General features: G+C 45.2%; 1 protein-coding gene across 5 annotated transcripts in view; it reads left to right on the top strand.

The window, feature by feature from the left end:
- The first annotated feature begins 1,486 nt into the window (after nucleotides 1-1,486).
- DEF6 (DEF6 guanine nucleotide exchange factor) overlaps nucleotides 1,487-14,295 on the top strand; it is a 180,059-nt gene continuing 167,250 nt past the window's right edge. Inside the window, exons 1-2 of one of the 5 annotated variants that reach the window (XM_072137191.1) lie at nucleotides 1,488-1,670; nucleotides 1,752-2,026. In XM_072137191.1, coding sequence (XP_071993292.1) covers nucleotides 1,931-2,026 — 96 coding nt within the window. In that variant the 5' untranslated portion in view covers nucleotides 1,488-1,670; nucleotides 1,752-1,930. Of the gene's footprint in view, nucleotides 2,027-14,295 lie in introns of all 5 variants that reach the window. The other 4 variants (XM_072137192.1, XM_072137194.1, XM_072137195.1 and 1 more) reach the window with 4 other exon arrangements.

Genomic DNA, 14,295 nt, shown 5'->3' on the forward strand with positions numbered 1-14,295 from the left:
AAGTGTACAGAGTGCTCAGTTACTTACAGCCGGGTCCTGCCAGGAGGCAGGAGCCGGCAGCCACAGGGCACTCGCCAGACCCCGGGGCTGCAGCAGGAGGGATCGGATCCCCCGGTAAGCTCACCGAGCGGGGGGGAGTGGTTCGGTCCACGGCTTACATACTTACACAGCGCGGTCATGCTTGACCGCAGAGTGTATACGGGGTTAAACACCCGGGATCAGAGTTTTTCCGATCTTGGGTGTTAGTGCCGGGTCTGGGCTGTGATATCACAGCCTGACACCGGCACCAGACTGACCCGATGTCACTAAATTTTCTTCTGACATGCCGCAGTAGAAAGTACTCTTAATCACCACCATACTTAAGAACACCCGACTTAGAGACGACCCCTAGTTACAAACGGACCTCTGGATTTTGGTAATTTATTGTACTTTAGTCTTAGGCTACAATAAACAGCTATAACAGTTATCACAGGTGTCTGTAATTAAGATTTATTGTTAATCGCAGTTCTGATGACAATTCAACATTTTTAAAATGCAATAGTCATAGAGACAAAAACATTTTTGACTGGGGTTAGAATTAAAAAGTATACAGTTCAGACTTACATATAAATTCAACTTAAGAACAAACCTAAAGAACCTATCTTGTACGTAACCCGGGGACTGCCTGTATAAGGAATTGTTATTAATGTTAAATTTGTATGTATAATGTTCACTATATATTGCCGGATTTTCAGATGCCAGTATACCCCCCATTTCCCCTTCCCTCTTACCAGGTGCCGTTTTGAGAAAACAGTGTTGGTTCCCATATATGATGTAATTGATGTATTCCTGGCACTCTATTACAATCATAATGACGAATGAGATAATGATGCTCAAGATTTTGTTCAAATTAGACTAAAGACTTATCCAAGCGTTATGCGAAAGAGAAAGAGGTCTGTTTGCCTGCATAAAAGGGTCATTTAATTTAGTTAATAATATACCATTTTGTTCAGTTTTGATGTAATTTTTATGCAAATATTATACAAAAATATAACCGACTATAGCCAATCAAAGCCAAGCAAACTTCTAATTGGATGTTTAAAAAGATGCTTAAAAGACATTACAAAAGCCAACACGTTTTATAAATCTGCTTCATAAATGTGAGGCAGATTTATTCTACCTGAAACAACAACTAAATAGATCATTAACAGAGGATCTTATTATTTTTCTTCCCACTCTCTATGAATGTTTAAACATAACAGAATACTAAAGGAGAAGAAAGAAAATCTATAATAATAGTGTACAAGCTTACAAGCTCCTTGTCCTTAGGGTATTTTTTATCCAGACAATGTACAACTTAAGCTACAGTATATTGAATACCTCAGATGTCTATAAGATGTAACTCGCCTCCTTATTTGCAATGCTTCTCTAGAGATAGTGCTAGATGCCATCGCCTGGCTTTGTCAGCAGGAAGTGGTAGATTCAGCAATGCCTGTGTCAGAGACATTTGTGGTCACTGTGTATTAGAGCGTAAGTTGTTAAGTGCAACAGTGAACAACGATAGATTCTTCGGTGCTGTCTAGTGTGACAATAGAGTAGTAGACGGGGTGCAGTGCTCCAGATGTAAGTGAGGAGAAAGCGGTAAATTGTAAGGTGCTCATGCGTGATACATGAAAGCCGTTGAATGTGTGGTATGTGTTGCTGACTAGGATAAAGTTTTGCAGTTTAAAGTGCATGTAAAATATATTACAGAACTTGCCATTTTTTCTCAGCTTTGTGTGGAACATTTCTGTAAGGATTTGACAAGCTGAAGTCTGACAGGGTTGAAGGTGAAATTAGCATGGATAAATCAAACTAGCCCCCTAGTTGTCTTGTAACATGCATATATCATCTTTGTGTGGCTGCAAGATTTATCAGTGTGGAAGAGTGTGGTGTACTATTAGGATAAAGCATGTCACTGAGGACGGAACTCCTGAAGTCTGTCTGGTATGCCTTTACATCATTAGACACAGAAAAGAGTGGCAAAGTCTCCAAATCCCAGCTTAAGGTGAGTGAAGACAGTATACTCTTTTTGCATAATAGATATAAGTTAAAGGGATAATATATAAAAATATATTATATAGAAATATTGGGGTTTATTTTTCATAAGGTGGCTCCTTGCGACATTTCTATGTCAGATTTTGGAGCTCTGTTGCCCATGAATTTCATTAAAGTGGCTTTGTCAAAGTTTGGTTTAATTTCTGTGTTGGATTTTTTTTACAAAAAGGTCAAAATTCAAAATACATAATGCAGCAGGGGACTGTAGTAACTGAGACTTTTTATGGGACTTTTTGCAAATATCCCAAGTCATGAATCTGGCTTTGCATGGTGTTGCACTAGCAGTATTTCTATGTTTAGGCCAGATTAATGATGTGAGGTAAATAGCCCTGTGAGACTTTTTGCAATTAAAAGTCCCCAAAAAACCTCAATGCCACTTTTTTATGCCAAAAAAGCTCAGCAAAACAATGATAAATAACCCCCTTTAGATGTTTTCAGCAACCTGTAAGCAAGGTAACTTTTTACTCTGGTTTACAATGTCCCTTTGGTTTGAAGATATAGCATTTAAAAATTCTAAGCCAATATTGCATTTTAACCCATGGTAAGACAGTGGGACTTTTGTGTATTATTTTCTTGATTCTAAATCTTCTCCCTCGTGGACTTTATCAATAACACAATCTAACATGGTTATTACAGTTTTATTTGCTTGAGATAGATGTCTGAGAACTAGTTTCTCATTTATATAATCCTTTCCGAGATAAAAGGTTTTTAAAACAACAAGCTAAATTGCAAAAATGATCATGGGTATATGTATTAAAATGCATTGTTAACACTGGAGGTTGTTTGAACAGAATGGGTGATTTTAAAGGAAATGCTTTGTTATGTTGATTGGAAAATTTGTGACATATATGGTAATCAAAATATATTATAATCATACTCCATACTATCATGCAGGGTCAAGCTGCCTTAATAAAGTTTTGGAGGATCCTCTGGTTAGTTTAGGCTCTGCCCCAAATGTTAAGCATAATCAAACTCCATTTAGAGAGGATTGTGGAACCAGACACTTATAACAGTGGACTGTGGTCTAGGTTCTATGGCGACCATGTGTGCTATAATACAAATGTTCATGAATTAAAGTGGAAATGCACATGTTCTGCATATATGGAGGGTGGGTCTTCAGAATAATTTTTAGGTCCCAGGGCACCTCATTCTAAAGCAAGCCTCATGTAGAATTGTTCATTGGTTTCTTCTAGCTGAATTGTTTAGTAACAGACTCTCAGAGCCTGTTAAGTGAGGTGTAATCGTAGTTTTCCAGAAAATACCAGTCTATTATCTTATGTCCATCACTAGAATAGGGGTGTGCTATATAGTATTGCATAGTTATATTTGAAGTTATTCTTTACCCAAGAGATTCTGTAAGAAGGTAGAAAAGTATTTTGTTCAGAAAATACAAAAAACCTGTATTTCACAAGACATAGGATGTTATAAGCACATATAACAAGAGGAGATGTTTCTGCAGAAATATAGGAAGGAAGTATAGCTGGTCTTGCATAAAAGGCAAAAACAACAGAATGTTGATTACAGTAAAAATATATGCTGTGTGTAATAATAGCCATCTGGCACATTTTTTCAAAGACACTACACAAATTATTTTTTTGCACTACAACACTTCCCTAGATGAACTATGATTTTGTTTCATTAAACATAACAAATGTTACAGGGGAACATTCTTCCTAACTGCCTGGCTCGCCATTGATAAAGGGGATTTGGTGATTGGGATTTTCCTCAATTCCTATAGGTTCCAGTCATTCTGTCCAGCCCCTTAGTCTGTGCTATTTACATAAGCACCTACTCCAGTCCTTCATACATCACAAGAGTAACATACAACCCTCGCAGATACTTTTATCACATAGTATCATAGTATATAAGGCTGGAAAAGGACACAAGTCCATCAAATCCAACCTTTAAGAATTAAATAAATGTGTTATCCCCATAACCCGTGATATTTTTTCTCTCCAGAAAGGCATCCAGGCCTCTCTTGAACATGTACATAGAGTCCGCCATAACAATCTCCTGCGGCAGAGAGTTCCACAGTCTAACTGCTCTTACAGTAAAGAACCTTTGTCTATGGTGATGGTAGAATCGCCTCTCTTCCAGGCGCAGAGGATGCCCCCTTGTCCTGGTCACAGGCCTAGGTATAAAAAGATCTTTGGAGAGATCCTTGTACTGTCCGTTCAGGTATTTGTACATTGTAATGAGGTCTCCCCTCAGTCGTCTTTTTTGTAAACTGAATAATCCCAAATTTTGTAATCTGTCAGTGTATTCTAATCCCCCCATTCCCCTAATAATCCTGGTTGCTCTCCTCTGCACCCGTTCCAGCTATACTATATCCTTTTTATACACTGGTGCCCAAAACTGTACACAATATTCCATGTGTGGTCTGACCAGGGATTTGTATGAGGGAAAAACTATGTCTTTATCATGAGAATCTATTCCTCTCTTGATACATCCCATAATTTTATTTGCTTTAGCAGCAGCAGCCTGGCTGTGGTTACTAAAATTAAGTTTACCATCCACCAATACCCCCAAGTCTTTTTCAGCTCCAGTTTTACCAAGTAATTGACTGTTTAGAACATAATTATACTTTTTTTTTTCCCTGGCCCAAGTGCATAACTTTACATTCATCTACATTAAACCTCATTAACCATTTCTCTGCCCACTCCTCAAGCTTCCACAAATCCCTCTGTAATGCTAAACTATCTACCTCAGTATTTATTACTTTACACAGCTTAGTATTACCTGCAAATATTGAAACTTAGTGGTTGCGAGGTGGCGCCGTACCTCTTCCTGGGTTAAACTGTTGACATTCCAAAAAGAATTTACATTATTCCTCATTGTGTCTTCCACCAGGGGATTTTCCTGGGTAAAGACAGTTGAGAAGGCGACATTCAGTAGATTGGCCCATTCCTCATCTCCTTCCACCATGACCCCCATGTTATTTCTAAGGGGACCCAGACTCTCTGTTTTTAGTTTCTTATCATTTATATACTTGAAAAATAATTTGGGATTATTTTTGCTCTCACAGGCAATATTTCTCTAAGTCTCTATTTTTGCGGCCTTTATCTGCTTTTTACAGGATTTATTTTTCTCTCTATAATCCTGTAATACCTCATCGCTACTTTCTCATTTTAACACCTTAAACGCATTATTTTTCTCGCTTATTGCTTTCCATACAAGACTAGTTGGCCACATTGGCTTTTTCTTGTTCCTCTTATGCTTTTTCCCATAAGGTATGTGTTTCTCACAGGCATTTTTCAGAATATATGAGAAAAAGTCCCATTTTGGGAGGGGGGCCTTTTGTCTTTGAGAACATTATCCCAGTCTATGCCTTTAAGGTCTTCCCTTAGTTGCTGAAAATTTGCCCTCCTGAAGTTTAGAGTGTTGGTTGCCCCTTCCCTAACGCTCTTAATAAAGCGTAATACAAAATCAATGATATTATGATCACTATTACCCAGGTTCCCCCCAACCTGTAGTTTTGATACCCTATCAGGTCTGTTGGTTAGGATAAGGTCCAGCAGTGCCCCCCCTCTTGTTGGCTCCAGGACTAGTTGCGACAGGTAATTGTCTTTTGTTGTTGACAAGAACCTGCTGCCTTTGAAGGACCTGCAGGTTTCTGGCCCCAGTCAATATCTGGGTAATTGAAGTCCCCCATGATAAGTACTTCACCAGGCTTTGAAGCTGCATCCATTTCACTTATTTTCACATTATATTTGGAGCCTTATAACAAACCCCTAGTAATATTTTATTATTCTTTTCCCCTCCTCTTATCTTCACCCATAGGGACTCCACATTTGCATTTGCGTTATTGATGTGATCTTGCAGGGCGGGTCTGAGGCAAGAATTCACATATAAACAAACCCCTCCCCCTTTTTTATTTATACGATCCTTTCTAAAAAGACTATAACCATCTATAGAAACAGCCCAGCCATAGCTACTGTTCAGCCATGTCTTGCTGATACCCACTATATCATATTTCCGCTCCAACATCAAGAGTTCCAGTTCCTCCACTTTGTTTGTGAGGCTTCTGGCATTTGTGTACATACACTTTATATGGTTTTCCCTATCCCTATTCATTTTGTTCTTATTCCCCAATCTCATTTCAGCCCCCCTTCCTGTCTCATGGACTATGTGACGCTTCCCAGCTCTCTATCTACACTGTCTATTTGCCCTGCACAAGTGTAGTTGCCCTCCCCCCAGGTCTCTAGTTTAAACACTCCTCCAACCTTCTAGCCATTTTTTCCCCCAAAACAGCTGCACCCTCCCCATTGAGTTGCAGCCCTTCCCTACTGTAGAGCCTGTAGCCGACAGAAAAGTCAGCCCAGTTCTCCATGAACCCAAAGCCCTCCTTCCTACACCAACTTTTGAGCCACTTATTTACCTCCCTGATCTCCCCCTGCCTTTCTGGTGTGGCACGTGGTACAGGTAGTATTTTGGAGAAAACTACCTTTGAAGTCCTTGCCCTGAGCTTATGGCCTAATTCCCTGAAATCATTTTTAAGGACCTTCCACCTACCTCTTACTTTGTCATTAGTGCAAGTGTGGACCAAGACCACTGGTTCCTCACCAGCCCCTACCAGTAATCTGTCAACCCGATCCGCAACATGCCGAACCCGAGCACCCGGCAAACAACACACTGTTCGGTATGCACAGTCTTTGTGACAGATTGCCCTGTCTGTTCCCCTAATAATCGAATCTCCCACTACCAGCACCTGTCTGACCTTTCCTGTGCTCCCATTACCCTTCTTACTGGAGTAGACAGTCCCCTGGTTGCTAGAGGCCACGTCTTGCTGCAGCATTGCTACCCCAGAGCTGATATCCCCCTCGGCCGCCAGCCTGGCAAACTTATTGGGGTGCACCAGATCAGCACTAGACTCCCTTCAACTCTTCCCTCTACCCCGCCTTCTACATCTTACCCAACTAGCTGCCCCCTCACTCTGCACCTCCATACTTCCCTCCCCACACCCATCATCCCCAGAGAGTTTGTGCTCCAGGAGCAGCAAACTTCGCTCAATATTGTCAATTGCCCGCAGCCTTGAAACCTGCTCATTTAGATCCAGAATCTGGGCTTCCAGATGAGCAATTTTCACACACCCCACACAGCAGTATTTCCCCTCGAACGGCTGTTCAAGGAAAGCATACATGGTACAGAATGTACACACTTATGGAGTCCATTGTTCTAATGGGGATTACAATAGAAATATGCACGAAAAGAAGAATTTACAGTCAAAGTAACACAAAATACAGCAGTTACCTGCTAAAGTCCCTTAAACTTAAGTCCCACTTAGGACACTGCATACACTTTGGATCAATTTTCACTTGCCACCAAGCTCCCACATTTGCTTTTCTGATGCTTTTTAAAAGGTTATGTGCCACAGAAATCTGCTGAGCTCACTGCAACAAGATCTGGCTGCAAACCTACACAAAAAGCTTTACAACTACACACAAACCTTCTTTTCCTGACCCCTCCTGGACACCCAGTAATGTGTATGTATATACAATATATTCTAATACTACAGCAGCTCCCGGATATATGCTGAAGCAGGAGTCACATCCAGTACCTGACCATATATATGTACATATAGAGACTCATGCACAATAGCATCTGTATATCTACTCCTCCAATACACGTGCAGGACATAGATCCACGTGTCCTGTCTGTTGTACAGTTGTGTGGTCCTCTTCCATGTGTAGCCACTCATTTGTGCCCCTCATTTTGTGAGACCATCTCCGGTTCATACATGTGAACCCTTTGTGGACAGAACCTCTTTCCATGCTGTAAACAGTGAAAACAACGAACACTCCCCCACTTCTTTAGTATTTGGCTGGGAGATTTCTTTTGTACATGGGTTCTTTGCAGTTTGGGTTGAAATGCTATCTGTTTCCTGATCTTTATAGACTTTCTGTCTTTGAGTAGATCCTGCCCTACTTGCTCTATCACCAGGGCAGCCTCCATAAGTGAAGCTTCTTTTGCTGCATTCAATCTAATTGTGGTGTCAAGATATGGAAACTTCTCCACAAACATGCGGATCATGCCTTGTGGGGTTCCTGGACTATGATTCTTAGTCACCTTTCTATACATAACTTTAAAACTCCCACACAGAGACAAGGCCCATCAAAGATGGTTGGTCTGAAGTTAACCAGTATGTCTGGGGTGAGATCCAAATGCCCTGTTACCAATTTCATGAGGATGGAAAGTCTGTCACCCTCATCATGAAATTGCCCATTATTCATGGCTGCTTTCCCTATGGCCTCATATCTTTGATAAAGATGTGTTGGTAGCCATAGCTTGAACAGCTACATGCAACGTTCCATTGGAACAGAAAATTTCTTGCAATAACCTTCAAACGTGTCACAGGAAGTGAAAGGATCTAAATTTTCATCATAGCTTGGGATATATTTACATATATTCAACAGATATTGCATCCTCTCCATCATATGGAAAGATTGCGATTCCTGTACATTACTGTCATACACATGTAGGTTATGGCTGATCAGTGAAGTCTCTGGGTCACTTTCTAATCCTCCATTTATTCCACCAGCAATGCTTGTCCCTCCATCTATTACACTGCCCACTAGTTCAGGCCTTGTAACAAGTAAGGTTGTAGAATGATCTGTAGCAGCTGCAGGTTCAGTCTCATCTCTCTCCCTGTTTGCACTCGAAACACAAACTTGTTTCGTGGGCAAAGACTCTTTGAAGGATGTCTGCATGCTACAGATAATCTCATCCCTTTTTGCTATTTTACATCTCAAATTCTCAATAATCACATCAGTTGTTGCTGCTTTTTGTTTATAGTCGGTTATTTCCATGTATAACTGTATAAACACCTTGTCCACATCTGTATAATACTTCTCCTTCTCAGCTACCTGAGACTGCAGCGTGTGCATCCGGCTATCCCTCTCTTTTATAGCCTCCATTTGCTCTTTCAGTTGTGTCTCTAAGCTGTTCAGCCATATAACCCCTTCCTTACAACACTTGCAATGCAAATCTTTAGGAACCATTGATCCTTTGTATTCATCAATGGCCTCCTTAAAAACACACACAATCTTCGCCATCATATGGAGCCTCTTAGATGTCTGGTTTAGTACACTGCGCTTAGCAATATGCAATTTATCATAGGAACTCGCCAGCTCTACCAGGGATTCCCATAGCAGCTCAATAGATTCCTCTTTCTTAGATAACACGGGGTTAAACAAACTATATTTACTCAACTTTTCAAAAGTCACATGTTCCACTTTGCCAGTCATTGTATCCCTGCGATCAGTGTTACTTCTGTACTAAGGACTACACAAAGCAAAGACCCTCACACCAGGGTTGACCTCACAAGGGTCTGATAACAGAAAACAACCAGAATCCTAAGAACTGAACTTATATAGATTCGCTGTCAATAACCACACTCATACTAGGCCTCAGATGAATCTGTGCTACCTGTCCAAACCTACCCAGTCTAGTAACCTAAGTTCACAGTATAACAACAATTCCACCACTATATCCTAATATAGGGAGATTAAAACAGTTGGGCCTGGCTCACCATTGATAAAGGGGATTTGGGGATTGGGTTTTTCCTCAGTTCCTATAGGTTCCAGTCGTTCTGTCCAGCCCCTTAGTCTGTGCTATTTACCATAAGCACCTACCCCAGTCCTTCATATTCAGACTTCAGACTTTACTAATAGCATACACATACCTCCCAACTTTTGGGCAAGAGAAAGAGGGACACAAAGCCCCTCCCCCTTTTTCTAAACCACGCCCACTGTCCCACCCACAGGCATAGTATAATATCTACCTTGATGGTGCCCCCATGGTACAACACCCCTTAATTTGCCCCCATGGTACAACACCCCTTAATTTGCCCCCCCCCCTTCCCGTGGACCAATATAATATCCCCTAATGCAACTCTGCAACATGTAAACCATATAAGACCCCTCTTTAATTTTATTCTGCCTTTACATTTGGTTTTGCACTTTTATTTATCTCCCCAAACTTACACATAATACTATCTGAACTCCTACACCTACCCCTTCTCACATGGTGTAGTCCCAGTTCTCTATCCTCCTCATTTTGTTCCCTTCTGTCCTCCATCCTCCTCCTGTAGCCCCCTTCCCTATATCCTTCTCCTGTTCTCTATCCTCCTCATTCTGTGGCCTCCTGTCCTCCAGCCTCCTCCTGTAGTCTCCTGTCCTCCAGCCTCCTCCTGTAGCCTCCTGTCCTCCAGCCTCCTCCTGTAGCCTCCTGTCCTCCAGCCTCCTCCTGTAGTCTCCTGTCCTCTATCCTCCTCCTGTAGCCTCCTGTCCTCCAGCCTCCTCCTGTAACTCCTGTCCTCCATCCTCCTCCTGTAACCTCCTGTCCCCCATCCTCCTCCTGTAGCTCCTGTCCTCCATCCTAATCCTGTAGCCTCCTGTCCTCTACCCTTCTCCTGTAGCCTTCTGTCCTCTACCCTTCTCCTGTAGCCTCCTGTCCTCTACCCTTCTCCTGTAGCCTCCTGTCCTCTATCCTCCTCCTGTAGCCTCCTGTCCTCTATCCTCTTCCTGTAGCCTCCTGTCCTCCATCCTCCTCCTGTAGCCTTCTGTCCTCTATCCTCCTCCTGTAGCTCCTGTCCTCTATCCTCCTCCTGTAGCTCCTGTCCTCCATCCTCCTCCTGTAACTCCTGTCCTCCATCCTCCTCCTGTCCTCCATCCTCCTCCTGTAGCTCCTGTCCTCCATCCTCCTCCTGTAGCTCCTGTCCTCTACCCTCCTCCTGTAGCCTCCTGTCCTCTATCCTCCTCCTGTCCTCTATCCTCCTCCTGTAGCCTCCTGTCCCCCAGCCTCCTCTAGCATCATCCTGTCCTCCAGCCTCCTGTCCCCCAGCCTCCTCCAGCATCATCCTGTCCCCCAGCCTCCTCCTCCTGTACCCCAGCCTCCTCTAGCATCATCCTGTCCTCCAGCCTCCTGTCCCCCAGCCTCCTCCAGCATCATCCTGTCCTCCAGCCTCCTGTCCCCCAGCCTCCTCCTCCTGTACCCCAGCCTCCTCTAGCATCATCCTGTCCTCCAGCCTCCTCTAGCATCATCCTGTCCTCCAGCCTCCTCTAGCATCATCCTGTCCTCCAGCCTCCTGTCCCCCAGCCTCCTCTAGCATCATCCTGTCCTCCAGCCTCCTCCTCCTGTACCCCAGCCTCCTTCAGCATCATCCTGTCCTCCAGCCTCCTCCTCCTGTACCCCAGCCTCCTCTAGCATCATCCTGTCCTCCAGCCTCCTGTCCCCCAGCCTCCTCTAGCATCATCCTGTCCTCCAGCCTCCTGTCCCCCAGCCTCCTCTAGCATCATCCTGTCCTCCAGCCTCCTCCTCCTGTACCCCAGCCTCCTTCAGCATCATCCTGTCCTCCAGCCTCCTCCTCCTGTACCCCAGCCTCCTCTAGCACCATCCTGTCCTCCAGCCTCCTGTCCCCCAGCCTCCTCCAGCATCATCCTGTCCTCCATCCTCCTGTCCCCCAGCCTTCTCCTCCTGTCCCCAGCCTCTTCCAGCATCATCGTGTCCCCCCAGCCTCCTTTCCCCCAGCCTCCTCCTCCTGTCCCCCAGCCTCTTCCAGCATCATCGTGTCCCCCCAGCCTCCTCCTCCTGTCCCCCAGCCTCCTCCAGCATCATCCTGTCCCCCAGCCTCCTCCTCCTGTACCACAGCATCCATCATCCTGTCCCCCAGCCTCCTCCTCCTGTACCACAGCATCCATCATCCTGTCCCCCAGCCTCCTCCTCCTGTACCACAGCATCCATCATCCTGTCCTCCAGCCCCCTGTCCCCCAGCCTTCTCCTCCTGTCCCCCAGCCTCCTCCAGCATCATCGTGTCCCCCCAGCCTCCTTTCCCCCAGCCTTCTCCTCCTGTACCCCAGCCTCCTCCAGTTTCCTTCTCCTGTCCCCAAGGATACCAAAATTATAGGTTTTATAATGATTTTATACTTTTACAAAAATTAAAACCTCCTCTTCATATTGCCATCTTCTGATGCTAAGTTGTTCTTTTTAGTGGTCTTGTTTTAGAGTGCAGAACATTTTTTATATCACTTTTTAGAGCATTTTTTTAAAATGTATTAATTAAAAATCTTTTTTTGGAAAGTTTTTTTGCGTTTTTTTCTCCGGCGTTTACCGCGCAGGTCCAGTAACGATTCTTTTTTACAGATTGTTACATACCAAAATACCGTATATATTCCGGCGTATAAGACGACTTTTGAAGACAGAAAAATCTTCTGTCGTCTTATACGCCGGTAATCCCGACCGCCCGCCGTGTATTCACGGGCTGAGCCCTCACCATAGCCGGTAAGTCTTATACAGCGATGGCTGCCGGCAGCCTCAAAAATCTGCTGGCAGCCTCAAAAAGACATCGGGGCGCATACTCGCCCTCCGGTGGCCCCGATGTCTGCGCGGCTCGTCTTCAGCCTACCGCGCCGTCTTCTTTCTTCTGCCAGGCGCCGCCATGTTTTTCCCCGGGGCAGCGCCTAGTATGACGTCAGCAGCGGCGCATCATACTAGGCGCCTGCCGGGGAAGATCAATGGCGGCGCCCGGCAGAAGAAAGAAGACGGCGCGGAAGACTGAAGATGAGCCGCGCGGACATCAGGGGAGCAGCGCTGCACATTGGGGCCACCGGAGGGTGAGTATATAAGTTTTTTTTTTAATGCTGGGCTGTGCTGTATACTACTGGGGGCTGTGCTGTATACTACTGGGGGCAGTGCTGTATACTACTGGGGGCTGTGCTGTATACTACTGGGGGCTGTGCTGTATACTACTGGGGGCAGTGCTGTATACTACTGGGGGCAGTGCTGTATACTACTGGGGGCTGTGCTGTATACTACTGGGGGCTGTGCTGTATACTACTGGGGGCAGTGCTGTATACTACTGGGGCAGTGCTGTATACTACTGGGGGCAGTGCTGTATACTACTGGGGGCAGTGCTGTATACTACTGGGGGTGGTGCTGTATACTACTAGGGGCAGTGCTGTATACTACTGGGGGCTGTGCTGTATACTAATGGGGGCAGTGCTGTATACTACTGGGGGCAGTGCTGTATACTACTGGGGGCTGTGCTGTATACTACTAGGGGCAGTGCTGTATACTACTGGGGGCTGTGCTGTATACTACTGGGGGCTGTGCTGTATACTACTAGGGGCAGTGCTGTATACTACTAGGGGCAGTGCTGTATACTACTGGGGGCTGTGCTGTATACTAATGGGGGCAGTGCTGTATACTACTGGGGCTGTGCTGTATACTACTGGGGGCAGGCTGTATACTACTGGGGGCTGTATACTACTGGGGGCTGTGCTGTATACTACTGGGGGCTGTATACTACTGGGGGCTGTGCTGTATACTACTGGGGGCAAGCTGCATACTACTGGGGGCAAGCTGCATACTACTGGGGGCAAGCTGCATACTACTGGGGGCAGTGCTGTACACTACTGGGGGCTGTGCTGTATACTACTGGGGGCAGTGCTGTATACTACTGGGGGCAGTGCTGTATACTACTGGGGGCTGTGCTGTATACTACTGGGGGCTGTGCTGTATACTACTGGGGGCAGTGCTGTATACTACTGGGGGCAGTGCTGTATACTACTGGGGGCAAGCTGCATACTACTGGGGGCAAGCTGCATACTACTGGGGGCTGTGCTGTATACTACTGGGGGCAGTGCTGTATACTAATGGGGGCAGTGCTGTATACTACTGGGGGCAGTGCTGTATACTACTGGGGGCTGTGCTGTATACTACTGGGGGCAGTGCTGTATACTACTGGGGGCAGTGCTGTATACTACTGGGGGCAGTGCTGTATACTACTGGGGGCTGTGCTGTATACTACTGGGGGCAAGCTGCTTACTACTGGGGGCAGTGCTGTATACTACTGGGGGCAGTGCTGTATACTACTGGGGGCTGTGCTGTATACTACTGGGGGCTGTGCTGTATACTACTGGGGGCAAGCTGTATACTACTGGGGGCAGTGCTGTATACTACTGGGGGCAGTGCTGTATACTACTGGGGGCAGTGCTGTATACTACTGGGGGCAGTGCTGTATACTACTGGGGGCAGTGCTGTATACTACTGGGGGCTGTGCTGTATACTACTGGGGGCAGTGCTGTATACTACTGGGGGCAGTGCTGTATACTACTAGGGGCAGTGCTGTATACTACTGGGGGCAGTGCTGTATACTACTGGGGGCTGTGCTGTATACTACTGGGGGCAGTGCTGTATACTACTGGGGGCTGTGCTGTATAC

Source organism: Engystomops pustulosus, chromosome 2 (genome assembly GCF_040894005.1).
Source record: "Engystomops pustulosus chromosome 2, aEngPut4.maternal, whole genome shotgun sequence".
Classification (NCBI taxonomy): Eukaryota; Metazoa; Chordata; class Amphibia; order Anura; family Leptodactylidae; genus Engystomops; species Engystomops pustulosus.